We start from the raw sequence: 15,036 nt of genomic DNA on the forward strand, positions 1-15,036 counted from the left end.
AGTTTGGGGTTTGTTTTGATTTTTTTCCCCTTTTCTTTGATATTTCCATAGCTAGAAAGTTACACTTGAGATTAAAAAGGTCCCTTAAGAGTTTCTGAAATCACTAAGACTACTGGTATGGGCATATTTTGCTTTTGTGGTCATGAATATGCTCAGAGAATCCAAAAGTAGGGCAAATTTAGCATTGGCTTCAGCAGGAGCAGACTTATTCTCAGAGCTTTACATACAGCTATTTCTAAGTTGTTCTTTTGTTGAGATACTCACTCATCATAACTTAATGGGCCATAAGGTAGATTCCCATCAGATGCCGCATCCAATGCCCAGTGAGGCCAATGGTAAGACTTGATGATATATTTAATTAAGACTGGTAGCAACAGTTAATTTTATGTTATATGGCAGTGGATAGTTTTATGACAATGGCATCAGTAACTGGCTTGCAGACACATCTGTGATTTCCCACGGCTGGTTGGAATTTGCATGGTATGAGAGACCCTCATGACTAACAGGTAATGGAGGCTCTCCATTGCCATCCCTGTGCTCATATAGTAGGACTGGAGTCCTACAGGATGCTGCCAGGAGCTTCTCAGTGCCCGTGGGGCAGTCAGGCCCTGGCTCTGCATCAGCTCTGTTCAGAAGCATACACCTCGAAGACCCAGGGACTCTGGGCTCAGCTACATCGTGCACATTTCAAGAGCAAGGTCAGCATTTGCAGGTGAGCTTGGACATGTCCCATACTGGTGTTGCTAGAACTAGCAGAGCAGTCCTCAATATCCAGTGGCAGCAGAAGTGAAAGACTACTGTTCAAGGCATGATATCTTGCCTCAGTTCTCTTGCTAACAGGCCAGCAAGAAAAATAAAGCTCTTGTGATTTATACTAGTGGACTAATTTCCACAGTAATGTGAAATATGATAGTTCAAATGGGTAAGAACAATGACAGCTATTACCATTTTTGACAGGCAATGGGTTTGGAGCTTGGTGATGAATTACACACTGTCTGGGGTTTGTTCAGCTCACTTATCTTCAGGATGTCATTTTGTTTTTTTGTTTTTTTCCTTTAAAGAAAAGTATCTTTTTAAGTCCTTTGGTTCGATGTTGGAGACTGAACAGCTTGTGTTTGGTAAAGAATTTTGCTTTCTTATGATCTCTTGTTGGAAAATGACTCAGCACAGATTCCTAAGAAAAAGTTTTGAATGTTTAATCTGATTGATAAGGTAGAATAATGTTCTCTGTTTTATCTTTAATTGTATTTTAATTGGACTTGTAACAGAGATGCCTAATTATATCAGGAATTTGAGTTTTGACACATTTTGAGCTAAAATATCATTAAAACACATAAATCTGTCTGAATTTCAGACTTGCAATTACATTTAGTGAAAGGCGAACCATATTTTATGTCAGAAAATACCAGGCCAGACCCTGAGATGCTGGAGACATGGAATAATATCCCAGTTCCTTGACCTATCTCTGTGAAATTGGTGGTAAAGAGCTTTTCAGAATAAGTAAGAAGGCAGGAAATTCAGTCCAGGTGGGAAGGGTGTATCTTGCAATGGTCTATGCAGTTGTCAGAGCTTTGCTCATTCTCTTTCAGTAACAAATACAGTCAAGCCTGGTTTCAGGTCTCTCTTGGAAGGGGACAAGGTAAAATGTGGATGGGGTGAAGCAATAACCAGATATGTGGCTAGGATGGGAACGTGCATTTGCAAAGGCCCCTTCTGGCAGGGGAGTTCTGCTTGAACAGTTGCAAGAGATGAGCTAAAGCAGTAGAAGCAGCAACTGATTTTAATAAATAAGATCCTATGACATTGCCGAAGGTGGCCAGCTAAGTCCTAGGCTGGCAGAAGACAGTGTGATTTCAGTTTATGTTTGCATAGTCCTTATTACTGCCTTTAGTTTTGAAAATACTATTTTAGAGGTAAACTGCTCCATTAGAACAAGCCTACATCTTTCTCCCACCTTGGTCGCTACAGAGTGCAAAAATCAGCACAACAGGCTCTTCCGGACTTAGTTTTGCTCCTCTTTAAACCAGTGACATTGCTTCTTGGTTACTGATTTCCACGGGAACTAGAGCCAAGCGTTAAGTTCTTACAGTTTCCTCTGCTTCTAATTTAACTGGCATCGAGTTCTGACTGGTTAATCAAATGTCTTTTGTGTTGCAGGTGCCTTAATGTTTATTTTTATTAGTGTACCAGTTGCTATTTTTAGCTCTTTGGTCTTTGGGATGAATGAATACCAGCACAGCCCTTAGACCATAATAAACATGTGTTTTTAACCTTGCCATTTATTTTTATGTCCCTGTATCCAAATAATCAGGATGTGGTTATCTGTGGAGGTGGTAGACTACTACTTCAAATTTCAATGCACAGCCACATACAAAAATATATATTGTAGAAAGCTATAGGCCTAAAAACACCAGGACAGACACTTGTCTGGCTTTAAGGTCTGTCACTATTGGACTGAGAGACACTAGTACAACCTGGTTTGCTGCTTTGTCTTTGTTCTTTGATTCCAGTGGACTTAGTCTGTTTGACGCCTACGGAATAACCAGCAGCTTTCTTCCTCGCTGCTGATGGCTCATGAACAATATATAACAGGGTAACCAAATAACAGAAGCACATGTAGAATGTATTGAAAAAGCCAAGGCAAGAAACAGAGTAATGAGTGCAAATGTTGTATCTTCACTTTTTAAAACTGGATTCCAAGCACTTTCGTGACTTCTCTCTTTTGTAGTCTGGGAAAAAGTGCAAAGCCAAATATTTTTTGCCATATGTTTTTTGCCTCGTCTTATAGGAGATTTGCTAAGCAGAGGCAAAAACAACTATCGTACATCATATAAATGTATTTATACATCCTTTCTATTTCTGCTTTTGCCAAGAGGAGAGTCAGCAAAGAATGGCAGAATCAGACTTGAATTATAGTCTGGGGCTGGACCTAGTAACAGACTAATCAGTAAATTAGCAGATTTCTTTGGCACTAGAGGCTACAGCCTAGTTCTTATTAACATCAGTTGAAAGACTTCCACCTGGTGAAGTCAGAGGCACATTAAGCTCTGCGAGCTAGATCTGGAAAAGGGCTTAAAAAGTGCAGCCCAAATCTGTGACCAAAGAAAYCCCTGCAGCCAGCAGCTTCCTGATCTTGCCAAAACTTAAACCCCTTTGCTTGACTAAAGGGCTCTGCAGGCACCTGCAGTTCTGCAGCTGTGGTACGTGGTTTGAACGATATGTCTGAGCAGTGGATTTCCATGTAATCTTTTCCCAGATATGGGAGCTGTATGACTTTCCTCCTGGATTTCAAGGGGTCTATAGTTGTGGCTGCTGGTAATTCACACCATCAGGATGGGGGGGGCCTGTGAGATTCAGCCTTACTTTAAAAATGCTGCTGGGGAGATCTGTGATTTCTGTAACAGTTTTAGGGCACCTACCTGGCATGCGAGGAGGTCAAGGTCAGCCTGGAGAGCTGTGAGACAAACAAACTCTCCCTGCTTACAAATGACTGTCTAGTTCATCTGGTTTTAATACAAGTTTGCATTCATTACTTCTCCTCCTTCTGCAAGGACTGGGCCATTGTGCAGAAAGGAAGGACCATTAGAGGCCAAAAGAGTGGGGTAAAGAGGAGGGAGCTGATTCTGCACTCAAAGGTGAAGGTCACTCAGCTAGTACTACCCGTTTTTTTTTACTCAGTGACTTTGTATCATAAAATGTGTTAACAGCCATGAGAACAGTCTTGCCTGTTTGCTTTCTCTTCTCTAAGGTCTTTGGAGAGAGATGTTCTTCTTTGTCTCTCCACTATCACTCTGTAAAGACTCTCACTGGTATTTGTCACCCACTCTCTCTCTCTCCTCTAGGAATATGGCTATGGAGCCATTAACAGATCGTTCTCCTTTGCAGATGCTGCAGTTTCAGCTGATTGTGGTGCATTTGGCCCTTGTGATTACTCTGCTGCAGTGGCAGTCTAGCTCAATGCTCCTAGCTGAGGCAGCTCCAGAGGTAGGTGAATGTTCCTTATGGTTACCACATAACCCCTGTCTTCCTAGGAAAGCTCCTAGCCATGGAGTGTGGAAGATACCACAGTCTCCAAACAATGCCGAAAAGTGAACAAGTGTTGACTCTTCAAGGGCAAAGCTGGATCAGGACAACTCCTGCAATGAAAGCAGTGATGCAAATTGCATGGCTCTGAGAGGGCTGACAGAATGAAATGCTGCCTAGATTCACACAGTCTCTCCTGAAACACGCTGGGACTTCTGTATGTTAAAACATTGTCCAGTGACTTGGGCTAAAGAGCATTGGGGATGGGGGGGAGGAAGACAAACTCAGCTAACACTGAAAAGAATTCCATTCTTCTCCTTAAAAGACAAATAGTAGCATGAGTCTCAGGAGCTATAAGGAAAGCATTGAGAGGAGACACCCTGTGTAAAACTTAGTTAAAGGAGACAGGGAAGAGACCAGGAGAGTAAAGGAGCAGTAACTTGCCTAAGCTTGCAAAGGAAACCTGTAGATGAAATGGCAGAACTCATGTCTTGTATTTCATCCACTAAGATATGCAGTGATTGCACCTGAAAATACTTCTAGTCAATTCTTCTTTTTTTTCCTTGTCATCTTGACATAAAACAGATGTGGCAGCAAAGATACTTATGTAACGGTTTCATGTCATGAAAGTCAAGGATCTAAAAGTTTAATCAAAGCAGCACTATTTGGCTGTAAGGTCTTTACACAAGTTTCTAAGACCAGCTTAGAAGTTAGATGCATACTGCAGAATACTGATGGACCCTTCTACCTTGCTGTCTTTTTTCAAGTGAGCATGCCCTGATTATGCAGAATAATGTCCACTCTCCACGTCCGTGCCACAGCAGCAGCTATTCTGATACCGCAAAGATCTGGTACCCTGTTTCTATCAATGACCAATGGCGAATGTCTGTGAAGAGAATATAAGAACAGGATATCTTCAGGGACTTCCTGATCCAGACTGGACCAGTGCACTTTTTAGCTGCTGAAGGGGCCTGTGTTTGTCTTTGAAACTGTTTAAACTTTTGGTATCCGTGACCTCATTTGGCAATGCATTCCACTTCATCTATGTACTGTGTTTAAAAAGTAGCTTCTTGTATTTATTTGAAATTCACCACCTGGTGACTTCACTGGGTGAAGAGCTGGGGAGCTCTTTTGCTTAATAAAAAAATTTTTAGTCTTTATTTATCTCTTTGCTTTACATAAGTTTATAAACCCTCCACTGTATTCCCCCTTCATTCATTTCTTGGCTCTTCTGTGAAGTTGTGCTTTGTTTAGTGGTTCATCATAGGGAAACCATTGCCTACATCTGATTATCTTTTCAGCTGTCTCTTTACTTTCCACAATTCTATTATTCTTTTTAAGATGAAATAAATAGAACTGCAGACAGTACTCAAGAACAGGGGGTATTTTTACTTTCCAGTTCGAGCATTATTGTAGGTATTTATCCCCACTAACCAGAGGGGAGAGTTCATTCTTCTTTGAAGGCACAGTTTTGTTGCAAACCTTTGTTAGCAGTTTTATAGCCCTGAAGAAGAACAGAAAAGATCATTAAATGGCACTCAAGGTTCACAGAAAAAGTCAGAGGATAATATGAGATCCCTTACAAAAATATTAACAGTGCTATGTCATTATTGTGATTATTGTTGGCAGTTGACCCTCCTTATGTCAAGGTCACAGTTTCCTTTTATACACACCGTCACTGGTTATGCCACCCACCAGTAGTGAGATGTCACCACCACAACTATGGTGTGGACCGCAGTAGATATAAGCRTATTACATTATCCATGAGATGGCTTCCTTTACATTAGTACTAAACGCACTGCATATGAGTAAGAAAGATAGTGGCATGCATGTAAAGATAGAGGAAAATCAGGCTTAAGGCATCTAATAAAAGTTTGCTTTGAAATTTTTTTTATGTAATTCCATGGAGATCAAGTTGAGCAAGAAGCCAAACACTTGGTTCAAAGAGAGGAGAATGAGTTTAACACCTACATTCATACAGTAGTTGCTGTCCTATATTTTTATGTTATTTGCAAAGCAGATATTTCACTTTCATTTGATGTGTCTCATTTCTGTATTGATAAACCCCAATATTCACAGCTATTCTGGATGGCTAAGTAGATCTTGTTTATTTTATTAAGGTATTAAGCCTAATGTCATAACTAAGGTTCAAAATTCTATGTCAAGTCAGTATACTGTTCTTTACTTTCCTCCTCTTCACATCTTTTTACTGTGTAATACTCTGCCACTCAATTTTTTGAATATCAGTGCTGAGCAAGTTGATCTTGGGATATTTTTTTTTCATAACAAATAATTATTTGTTGACTTCGGATGGAAAATACAGCGTACATTTTCATTACTATTTATTAGCATTCACTTAAAAAATGAAAATCAGTTTCCTGAAAAACATCAGAATGGATATCAGAGTCTGGTAATGGCTATTGCATTTTTTAAAAAAGACGAAATTACTCAGCTCATGCTAGAAGTGATGCCAACCACACTGTTAAGATAGGGATGGTGGGCTGGCTCACAAAATACAGGCTTTGTGAAATCAAACATTTTGATTATTATTTTGATAATATTTGCAATAATAGTGAAGGGGAGTTCAAGTCTATCAAAAAATATCTCAACCTTTCATGGCAAACTCCTGTGATTGGAAAATGACTGAGTTTCACAGAAGAAATTCTGTTTTAAAACATTGGCCCAAGTTTAGTGTCCTAGTGATTTTGTATTTATAGAACGGTTGCTTTGGCACTGATTTAAATGATTTTTCTGGAACTTCGGCAGCAAGCAAACATCCCTGCTTTCTTTTGCAGTCTTTGGAGTCTTCTAATGCACTGGGTGTGGGAGCACATCCCACTACCAGCGAAGAGAAGTCAGCCACTGACCTATCAGCCAAGCTGTTCCTTCTTGATGAGCTGGTGTCTCTGGAGAATGAGGTGACTGAGACCAAGAAGAAGAGAAGTTTCCCAGGATTTGGCTCCCCAATTGACAGGATTTCTTCAAGCTCTATGGATACAAAAGGCAAACAGAGGTAAGTTCTTTGATGGTTCCTAACAGTGATGAAGCTGAGAGAAGGCATCTCTTGGTAGGTTATCCTGGATATGAATGGTTCATTTTTAGCCACTAGCAAATTCACTGGCCAGTTGTGAGGTGCCTCTTATGAGGGTACCAGAATCTCTTTAGAAACCACTCTGCACAATGTATAATTCTTCAGCTGTGATGAGTAATTCATTTATCCCCACAGTGCCATCCAACTAACTGGAACATTCAAGGACATGTATTTTTCTAGTACACTTCTTTCCAAGCATGTGAACTATCCTTCAGTATAAAGCTGCCTTTTTGATTATGAGATTATTTAAAGCAAAAAGGTATCTGAGGTTAAAAAACAAAGGGGCAGGGCTAGGTGTTCCCAGAACTGGGGTGAAGAGAGGTATTGTAATGCAAATCTTGAATAGAAAGATGAAGAACACATCACAAGCATCAGCAGACAGATTATAGAATGAGCCTCCAAGAAAAAAGCTTCAGGATCTAGACCTGATAAGCCAGGTTTAGTCAATATGGCTGTTCTGTTCCATGACAGATTTGTTAATATTTGGACCTGATGCCTTCACAGCACATGCTGGAAGATATGCATGTTTATAACTATGAGGGCTAAGGAATTGATATGTCTGAGGAAAGCCAGTGAGTTTGGGGCAAAGCTAAAGGGACTATTCACCATATCTGAAAGAACTAAACTGTCCTGTTCCCTCCTTCCCTTTTGGTAACTGTCGTCTTTTGGATGGAATCCCCAATGCCACAAAGTATTTAATGACATGCTTAAAATTTAATCTGGAAATGGAAAGTATTCACTGGGGTCAGTCAACATTACAATTTTTTTTTTCAAGAAGAGTTTTGCAATATTTTCTTGTTGTTTTTCCACTTACCCACCCAATCTGCTACTAGGGGTTTTTGACTGCAGCCAAAAGTGATAAAGTAGAAAAATTTTAAAACCTCAAGTAGGACTTTTTTGTCCGTGTAGCTCTGCATGAGATCAAAATCACTCATTCTTTGTGTTTTTAGCATTTTTCCCTCTTGAGGGGAACAAATACTAGGTCACTTTTGAAGTTGCAATGCCTTTTTGCAGAAATATACGGTAATCCCAGTTTGTTGTGTGCTTTCTGGATGGAAAACTTGTCCCATTCTACATGCAACAGAAGAAAAAGAAAACACGGAAAAGGGAAATTCTGCAGAAAACTATCCAAATTTTCTAGCAGCTTGTCTCTGAAATCAAATAAAGAGATCATGCAAGTGAGTGACACACTGCACAAAATTCCTCCCTTCCATCATCAGCACAGTTTTGCTTTGAGATTATCACTTTCAGAGAGCTGATTAGCTTCTGCATTTGGGAATGATCTACATATTAGAACTGTCTGAGCTGCCTTGATCACTCCATTGATAGTCAGATTCTGCTTTCAGCACAGATTGTGGATCAGATGAGTACCATGATACAGTAGAAAGGCCCTACCTTTAGGGGGGCAACAGTCAAACAGAGGCTGCCGCACTTGCAGGAGTAAAACAGAGGACTGTGCACCCCTGTTGTTGTGGTGCATGCGTTGGATAACAGCCTACCACTTTACCAGCTGAGAGTATTACCTTTAGAGATTTTAGATAATGACTTTTGAAGCATAAAAGCCATGAGAAGTATTTACCCCCCTGTATTAATACAGCACATGCAGTACATGGCAACACAACAGAAGGTTTTGGAAGAAAGCGAATGAAATGCAGGCCCTCTTAACACCACTGTTGTGGCACCCACCAGCTACAGGAGGGCATAGATCCTAATCTTGCTTGTCAACACTTATTTAGAAAAATTTGGAAACATAATCTCTTTTGGAACATGAAAATTGAGCAAACGGTCTGTGAAGGAAGCAGTGATTGTCCTGCCATGGCTCCAGATGGCCACAAGAGGGGAAGCTCAGCTGCAGAACCTCCTTACCAGACTGCTCAGCCTTTCACACTGATATGGTTTTAGGTTTCTTTCTCTGTTTGACTCCAGACCRTGATGGTATTGCAACTACATATGCAGGAAACCCCCCACATAAAGCAATGTGGGAAATTAATTTCCCTTTTTATTATATCAGGCTCGTTAAGACTGCAGAAGCCCAAGCTTCCCACATGCTCCCCCTTGCTCCCCCTACCTTCTGCCTACACCTTGCAGGGGTGGGGGAGTGATGTTCTTCCCTTGAGACAACAAATGGAGGATCAGCCCTGAGCCACTTTGCTTTACTTGGATTAGTGTGAAAGTGCTTCTTCTTTCTGGCAGAGCAAGATAATGTAGGTTTTTGAGAAAAGGAGAGTGAGGCCTATAGAATTGGCATCCTCTTCATTTGCTATGTCCTCTAGCTGCTCCAGCATGCAGATTTGGTGCTCCCTACATGTGGTACGCTGTCAGTTCCTGTTTCTTGACCTCCTCTGAAAAGTATCTAGAACAGAGGCAGTGTGAAGTGGGCTATTGGTGCTGGACTGATGCCTCCAGGCCTCGGCCCATGTCTGAGTGGTCTGAGGAAAGGATGCTGCTTGGAGGAGATCATGGACTAAACAGATCTTCCCAGAGGGATATACAGTACGCAGCATGGCAATACTAGCACATCAAGGTATACTCAAGTGTACCCTAGCATGGTCTCCTGATAGTTTGCATTTGCCAACTTAAAGAACAAAAATACTTTTTTTTTATTTTCCTTGACAAGGACTAATAGAGAGAATAGTTCATTTTCCAGGGCTCCTCTTTGGCCTGCTTTTCATTGACAAGAATATCCAAGGGTGAAAGACAAGGTTATTCTCAGCTGCAGAAAACCTCACCATTWACACAATAAATTAAAATAAAACTTATGCTGGTGAAACAAATGCTCAAAAATGCTGAATTTCTTTTTGTTATTAAAAGCTGGAATTATGACTGGGAACATTCTTTTTTTAACTAATTAAATACTCCTGCCTACAACTTCTCTCACATCTTTCCTCAAGCCCTTATTCATGAAGTTATCAGGCAATATAACATAAGGAAAAAAAACTAATACTTTCAATCTCATCAAGAGGGTTGTTACTACTCAGTTTTGTGAACAGTCCATTGCAGGATACCCCCTAGGAAAATCCTGCCAGGATTCCTCTGACTTGTCCCCTCTGTTAGTGTGGAATACTTCCCTACCTCCTGGCTCATCTTAACCACGATTGAATAGGAGATTTTGAAGATCCAGGCTAAGGGGTCACCTGAAGTGTATAATACTATGAGTGAAACAATCTCCTTTTATACAAGCGATGCTTCTCCCTTCTTTTATGAATAGCAGGTAACCTATGAAATTATTTGTTTGTTGCTAAGTATAAACAGGGGTAATGGAGGATCAATATCAACCTGTCTGTAAACAGGTTGCAACTCTTGCCTGCCTTCATTTTTAAGAGAAGTGAAGCATCCTAATTTTAAACACTCTCATCTTCAGCTGCTGCTGCGCAACTGTTCTGTCTGAACAGCAAAGTTGTGAGCGGGATGAATGGAGGAAACAAAGATGCAGCAACATTTTGATTATTCCTATGATGTCTTTCCCCAGTTCTTTACCTCCTTCTTTCTTTGTTTTTTCCATGCAGGAAAGTGGTTGAACTGCCTAAGAGACGATTTGGAATTCCTCTCGACCGGATTGGAGTGAGCCATCTCAGCAACACGAAGGGTTAGCAGTTCACGCAAGTAAGCCAAAGTACTCCAGGTGTGGGCAGACTCAGAGAACCACACCTGTTCTCGGTTGCATGGAGGTACTTAGGTCATGCCAATAAGTTTGGTTAGGGAGGCCTGGGGAAGAATGACTTCATATAACGTTGATTGTGACTGTGAATTTGGATTTAGTACTCTAAACTAGGACTTAGTATCCCCTAAAAGGAAACCTAGAATTCTTAGTCTTTTCCATTTCCTGTAGATGACCTTACAGGGTCTTTACCCAAGCCTTGCATTTCTGACGTGGGAAAATGTAATGTTTACTGCTTTTCTGTCTACAGGTGCTTCTGTTCTGAATGATTGATGCTGTGTTGGAAACATTACAGAAATACAGAAGATGCATCAGAGCATGTCTTGTCATTGACTAATGATTCAACACTCAAGGAATTGACCTCTTACAAAATCTGTTTCATATTGCATTTTACAAACAGTAACAAATTCAATTCATCAGGTCAGAATGCTCTCACAGATATGCATGGTGCCATGGATAGGAGGGAACAGAAAAAAAATATATAGTTTAATTGCATGGCATTTATTTCTTAAACTCGCAAAAGTTCATAATCCTAGCAAGGACTGTTAGAATTTTTGACTATAAAATAAAACCTTCAGAGATGCCAACAGCAGTCCATGAAAAGCAGACATTTACGTTGCAAATTTCTTTCAGGAGGATGTTTGCTTGGTAGATGAAGGGAGAATTTAACAGTTATGGGACAAACCCAGATTTTATTTGAACTGCTATTCAGGAGAAAATATCTGTTGACATCACTAGGCATTTGTCTAAATAAAAGCTATGACAATACCTTAGGATTTGGCCTGATGCTTTTAGCATTCTTTCTCTTATCCCTGCATCAAATTTAGAAATGTTTTCATTGTATGGCAGATCCTGAAATGTGGTGAGACTTATAGTTTCCTCTGCTAAGCTTATGAGTACATTTCACTCCTCCCTATGTATAACATAGGAAACCATCCAAATATGAAGTCGTCTCCTTCCTAGGCCATCTGCATCATCAGCCTTATTTTAGTCTCTTGATGTGTGTATGGGGCATAATCAGACATCCAACTGTAAAAGTTCAAGCATTTCTTATCCTGATAACATGTGAACATGTGCCTACCCTGTCCATTTCAATTCAATGTAAAACAGGTTAACTTTAATCCTGTTTTATTCTTTTTCATTTCTTTCCAACTTATAAAAAATAGCTGGAAAGAGATGCTTGCTGATATCTAAATGCTCAGGTTCCTAGCTGATCTTTTCTAAACCTCACACATTCCTCACTGGACATGGGTCCATGTCAGATAAATTCCTTGGATTGCTATTCTTGGTAAATCACTCTTATAATTTCAAAAGAAGATCCACTTAGAAAGAGATTATGTAGGTTAAGGAGAAAAAATGCATCTTGCTCTGACTTAACACTTACCCCATTTTAGGCAATGAGTTGCAGTAAGGGAGGGATAGAAATGAAGTGCTAACTTCCTAATCTTATGTGAAGCACGAAGAAACTGGCCACCAGCTAGCAGAATGGGGAAGAAATACAGTCAGCTTCTCCAAAAGGAAGCTGAAGGAAAGAAGTTTGGATGTCAATGAGTTTTCAAAAATAGAGCTATTCTGAGGAGTGAGATTTTCAGGCCATGGTGTGAGATAAGGCTCCCCCTCAGAAGGGCAGGTAGCATATAATACTTGTCTGAGAGTGGGCAGTACTCAGCAACTAACATCTTGACATCTCCAATCTAGGCTATTGCTGCTGAGAGCAGCTCCACAAACCACTGAATCACATCAAGAAGTGCTCCCATYTTTCCCCTCAAGAAGAGCTATATCGAGCTGAGTTAGGTGGTCATTCCTCCACTGATGGGTGCGTTGTCAGTGCTTATATGTGAGGTGAGTGAGGAAAGCGCTGCAGATGCTTTCCGGACCAAGATCTCAAAAGTCAGAGAAAGAGAGAAGGGCCATAAGTCCAAATAGAGGAATCATCTTGGCTTTTGCTTCTCACATTTCCCCTGGCTCCAGCGCTCACTCTCAATCTTTAAGATGCAAATTAAGACTCTGGGAGCTGGATTGACTGGGTGTTTGTAGACCGGCTAAATGCTGACCTGAGACAAGATTTTCTGCCCATGCTGGAAGCAAATCTGCAGATGCAAGCCCAGACCATGTCTTCTGGAGCATGCTGCAACCACCTCTCCTGAGCCTGCCCTGCAGCTTAGTAAACAGTTATCTTATTGCACTGAGCTCGCCCAGACAGGCTGCAGATAATCTGCTTGCGAGGCAGCCATATGTGTAGGGCATGGGCAGATTATGGAGGTGATGTACTCCTGACCACTTGTACAGTTGCCTGTCAAGAGCAGCATGGACAAGAGTCACTGTGTGACACATTTTGGGTGACTCAGATCAGAGGAATCCAATGCTGACACAGCTGCTTTGCAAAGACACTGCTGGAATGTGAATGTATTGCGACGGTTGGCTGGTATTAGTCTGGGCTTCTAAATAGAAAGGGGTTTTAAAGCCTACAGCTGTATGCAGAAATGCCTTCCATCTAGAGGAAAACATAAAGGCACAGCAGGACAGGTGTCTGTCTGGTTGTTAGTTGTTTCCTGGAACTGGGAACTTGAAGCTTCAGTCCTGTTCTTGGCTCCCACTGTGTTGCATGCATTACCTGGGAGAAACCAGCAGCTGTTCTGTTCCTCTGCCCCCATCCACATCAGAACATGCTGAGGCCTCCTGCGGTTCAGAAAGCACTTGTAAAATCCATAAAAATATGATGTCTAAAAGACTGAACACCATAATTTGTTTTCATAGACAATACTGGATAGCCTCAGTCATTGTGCATAACATAGAGGTTAACAAACTACAGCATCCGTTGCATGCTGTTTGCCCTGTGCACTCTCTCTGTTTGCAACACCATTCAGATGCCTGTGAGGATTTTCTGCTAATAAATCAATATGATGTACTAGAAAGCCTAAGGGAAATGTCTTTAATTCTTGCCGGTGGGTCGTTAACTTCAGCAAGAGTGACTGCCTGAGCATGGGTAAGGTATGAGCAGCATCTTGTGTGTAGCATGGAGATTAAAAAACGTGAAGTGAGAATATACTGCAGCATCCATTGCATGCTAACTTTGCCCTGTGATGTGGAAGTGGCACCTGAGGAAGACAAGAGCTACTGCTCTGTGAGTTAAGGAGGATGAGCAGGACCCCTGTAGCGACGTGCTGAAGGTGAGTCTAGGGAGAGCATCACCATCTTCGCTCAGAACTGGTAAATGAATTGCACTCAAATTCCTTTGTCCAGCAGAGGCAGCCAACACAGCATCATAGAGCGCCATGAGGAAATAGTGCGGTAGTCTGGGTACCAGGAGCACTTACTAGGTACATTGGTAGGATGTAGCACATCATGTGGGCTAAATATCACTGCTAAGCAGCATGGTGCATTGCACTCCATGGACTTCCTGTGTCTAAGATCAGACCAAGCTGTTAATAGTCAAAAATGCTGTATTTCCTGACTCTCTGATGAGCTTGTCACACCAGGCAAGGAAGGCATGGCTACAGCTAGCAGGTAACAGATGGAGCCTGATGCTCCAGCCATTCATTGCAGTGGAATTTCCTGCAAGCTGAAGGCATCTGAACTGAACAACAGCTTTGGACACTCAGTGCAGCTCTTGTAACACACCTCCTATTCAGCTGGAGCACCAAAAACTTTGAGAAAGAGACACCCTTCTCTTGGCAATGAGCTATACTTTTTCCTGAATTTGGTGCTGTTGTGAGGGAACCTCTGGGTTCCCATGCACAATGCAACAGACAACGGGAAAATCTTTCTGAATCACTACCGGGGAAATAGCAAAGAATTGATGTTACCAGCAAACTATATTTTATGTATGATCAGACCTCACTGATTCAGTCAAGCTGTTCATATTCCATTTATGCTAGCTTCAACCTGTAATGAAATGAATAGATCTCCTGTTAATGAAGTACATAAAAGGTACTGTTGTGGTAAGCATGCACATCTTGCCAGAGCCCCAGGCAATGAATGTAGGATAGTAATTAATGCTTTGGGAGAGGTAAAGTTTTGAAGAATACGTAGTATGCAATCTACAGTTAAATAACATGGCTAGATAGGACTGGAGAGACACTTCAATTCTAGTTAAAATCAATCTACACATTAATAGTGCTTACTGGATTCTGCTCTCATTTACACTATTGGAAATCTTGAAGTTAACATGTGTGGCCTCAAAAGGTTTATTTTGAATTTACACCTTTCGGAACATGGCCCGGCAACCATTTGCATTTTGTTTGCAAATAAACTTGGATAACAT

General features: G+C 41.1%; 1 protein-coding gene across 1 annotated transcript; it reads left to right on the forward strand.

Moving 5' to 3' along the window:
* Positions 1 to 509: 509 nt before the first annotated feature.
* Positions 510 to 11,133, forward strand: OSTN (osteocrin). Its single transcript, XM_026071017.1, is given in 6 exon segments — positions 510 to 654; positions 657 to 712; positions 3,886 to 3,984; positions 6,819 to 7,036; positions 10,621 to 10,717; positions 11,023 to 11,133. Coding segments are annotated over 5 exon segments (603 nt in total). The 3' UTR covers positions 10,706 to 10,717; positions 11,023 to 11,133.
* Positions 11,134 to 15,036: the final 3,903 nt, after the last annotated feature.

This window comes from Apteryx rowi, unplaced genomic scaffold (assembly GCF_003343035.1).
Source record: "Apteryx rowi isolate R43461 unplaced genomic scaffold, aptRow1 scaffold_32, whole genome shotgun sequence".
Lineage (NCBI taxonomy): Eukaryota > Metazoa > Chordata > Aves > Apterygiformes > Apterygidae > Apteryx > Apteryx rowi.